Source organism: Anastrepha ludens, chromosome 4 (genome assembly GCF_028408465.1).
Source record: "Anastrepha ludens isolate Willacy chromosome 4, idAnaLude1.1, whole genome shotgun sequence".
In the NCBI taxonomy this organism is placed as follows: domain Eukaryota; kingdom Metazoa; phylum Arthropoda; class Insecta; order Diptera; family Tephritidae; genus Anastrepha; species Anastrepha ludens.
This window is the reverse complement of record NC_071500.1, coordinates 126747872-126751004: the sequence shown is the minus strand read 5'-3', so window position 1 is coordinate 126751004 and position 3133 is coordinate 126747872. Positions and strand designations below refer to the sequence as shown.

General features: G+C 39.7%; 1 protein-coding gene across 1 annotated transcript; it reads right to left on the bottom strand.

The window, feature by feature from the left end:
- Window positions 1-1406: 1406 nt before the first annotated feature.
- Window positions 1407-2473, bottom strand: LOC128862502 (uncharacterized). The gene has a single exon (XM_054101162.1). The coding sequence runs from the start codon at window positions 2466-2468 to the stop codon at window positions 1659-1661; it is 810 nt and encodes a 269-aa protein (XP_053957137.1). The 5' UTR covers window positions 2469-2473; the 3' UTR covers window positions 1407-1658.
- Between the last annotated feature and the right edge of the window lie 660 nt (window positions 2474-3133).

Genomic DNA, 3133 nt, shown 5'->3' with positions numbered 1-3133 from the left:
GAAAGAAAGACGAAATGTCGATTTAGCAGACTGGACAACGCAAGGACATGACTATTACAGACTAAATCCAAAGAAACTAACGCCATCCTACCCGGTGAGTCTGACCCCTAATTTTTTGAAGCCGTATACTCGTCTAAGACTGGGTCATACAATTTTTACCCACTCACACCTTCTAACCAGGAAAAGTTAGTCCTGCTGCCCTTTGTGCGGCGGTCCAAACACAGTGGAGCACTTGATTAACCAATGTCCAGTAACGAAGTAGTACGAAACCGCTGACAACATTAACCTAAGTAGAGCATTATCTACACCTAGCTATGACAATATCGTGACAATATACAATTTCTTAAGGAACCAGCATATCTTAAATTTAATTTAGCGCAGCTTAAAGTATTATTTTATTCTTCTATAACAATAACCGCTTAGTTTTAATCAGTATAATTTTTTACATTTCATCACATCCCACTGAATTTACGGGACTTAAATAAATTAACAATTTTTCTATTAAAAAGACGACTGAAAGCCTCGTAGCTAGTGTCGCTTTTCTTAATTTATACTGTAATTATTGTATAATTTGTTATAAATAAAATAAAAATAAATTTTACTACATCTATTCACATACATACATATTTCATGTAAAAAGTTTCAACATAAGCTAACCATTTATATTATATACATATGTTTCAACTTTTTTCTATGACTACAAATACTAAAAAAGGGTATGACTAAATTTTGCTCTCCGTATTTATATAACGTCGAAATTTCGACGTGTGGGCGATCCTAGTTAGAGTAAATGGTTACTTCCTTGCCAGTTGTTGCCCAAGTGAGCTATCTACTAGCTGCTACTTTGATTGCGACTACCTCCGCTTGGAACACACAGCAGGGTTCGGTAGCCTGAATTTGAGTTTGGCTGCGAGCCCTTCGCATGCCTTTCATAAATACACTTACTAGGCTCTGCCTCCAGATATTACACGCCGTGCATTCTTCCCTTGACAGCACATAGAGAATCATTCGCTTGCCACATGAGAGGCTGTGTATGGATCCATTGCCATGGCGATGAACTCAACGTTTATAAGGATATTGAAGCGTCCGTCTTCCTTGTAGTGCGAGCCTCTCACTTTGACTACGGATCCTGTAGATGCAGATTTGCCTGCTTTGTCCGCGGGTGCCATATCTAGCGTATCGTTAAGAGTTAGAGTAGGAGTGGTCCGTAGCGTCCTACTGATTCCACTGAGAGCAGAACTCGGGACTCTATTTCGCTTCTCAACTAACGACGTCCTTTGCAACAACTTGCACTAGGTGAGAACTCCATTAAAAAATGTAGCGAAGATGAACATAGATTTTCATAGACTTCAGTTGTACCAAATACCTAACCATGACTGCAAAGCTTGGCTTCAAAAAACTTTCGTTTTAACTATACTTTTATTAGGGCCATCTCCTGACTTAAAATATCAGAAATATTGTGAGTGTATTTGTGTGTAGTAAAGACATTAAAAATATATCGTGAATATAAAATTCTAAATAGCATCACAAGCATTGAAAATCGGCAATGACACATCAGTAAAATCTATTTAGAAGCGAACATTCGGATCTAAGTATTTGGCTAACAGTTTCGTGCAGGCGTCTGTACGAATGCAATAAACGCGCAAAGTTGACTTGTTTCAGCAATCGTCTCTCTCTGGTTTATTACCTTCGTACATTTCATTGCAGTAGCAAATCCTTGGCTTTCTTACAGCACAGCTCGTCTCGTCGCAAAAGTCGCACTGAGTTGTTGGGGTTGTAATCGAGATGGTTCCGTTGCGAGCTTTTTCACCATCGCTTTCACTCCCCACTCCCGTTTCAGTTTTGGGACTGCTCGATCTGGAGCGTGAGGACTCCGCACTACTTGCGAACGCGCTCTGATCAGTAGCTGTTTCAGGTGTTGGCGGTGGTTTTCGTTTCTTACGAATGCAGCAACAGGTTACTTCATCAACTGAATCCTGTGCAGGTGGTGCAGCATCTAGCTCTGGTACCGGTTGCCAGCTTTGTGCCTCCGAGAGTGTACCCAGTTGTTGACGCAATCGCTCCAGAATATAACTTTGTTTGTGGCGCACATCGCCCATATTGATGGAGTCGCGTTGAATGCGAGGCAACTCGTCGCTGTCTTCATCGCCGTTAAAGGCTACCCGCTCGAGATCCAAGAGTAGTGCCTCGCGTTCACATGGTTCAGCTTGAACTATTTGGCGTACTCGGAATTGCAAACGTGCGAATTGTGTTGTGAGCGCAAGGAAGGCGCGTTGTAGGCAGGTGAACTCACACTCGAGCCGGCGTACGTATTCGAGGTGATTAACACTCTCTTGGTTCGGATACCAGAGGTAGGGCAGTTCGATGGGGGTAAGTCCAAAGTTGCAACCTTCTGTGTCGACGGGATCGGATTCATAATTTGAGCTTGTGCCGCTGCTTTCCGACGTTTTACCAGCTTTAGTTTTCATTGTATTTATAAAAGTATTTGCTAAACTAAAAGCGGTTCCTATAGCTTTTCAACTCTTCTCTCTGGTCTGTCGATAAACCCGATTGAGTGTATTTCTTTGCTGGTGAAACCGATTGTTTTTGAAGATGCGCCCTGGTATAGGTAGCAAATATTTTATCCTAAAATTGAAATTCAAATGAAATTGACTTTTTTAAATTTTGAATTTTGACTGAAGAAATTTTTTATTTTTTATTTTTCATTTTGAAATATTTTATTAGTTTTTCTTTATTACTCCTTTTTCATGGATTCTAAAAATGAAATTTAGAGTAATGGGATTAGTATATTAGTATGAGATTAAACTACTTTACATTCTGTTTTCAACGAGCTACAAATTACACTGTGCGACAGTGATTTTATACTTTTATGGAGACCTAGTACAACTTGTAGGTATAGTAAAACTAAGAAAAATGGTATAGGAGAAATTTCCAATACACCCCCAAAATCTCGTTTTATGGCCATAAAACCGTTTTTCAGTAGGTTGATGTGAACAATCACTCCTAACTTCGCCAATTTCCATCCGATTTCAAATTTGTTTTTTTAGTTCGAAAGAACAAAAACAAGCCTTTTTGACAGTGTGTTGACAATTTTTCTGAAATGACAACTGACGAGACTGTAGGCGGAAGTATT

Excerpts from the sequence above, each read along its gene's own strand:
- LOC128862502 (XM_054101162.1), bottom strand. The coding sequence starts at position 2,468 with ATGAAAACTAAAGCTGGTAAAACGTCGGAAAGCAGCGGCACAAGCTCA.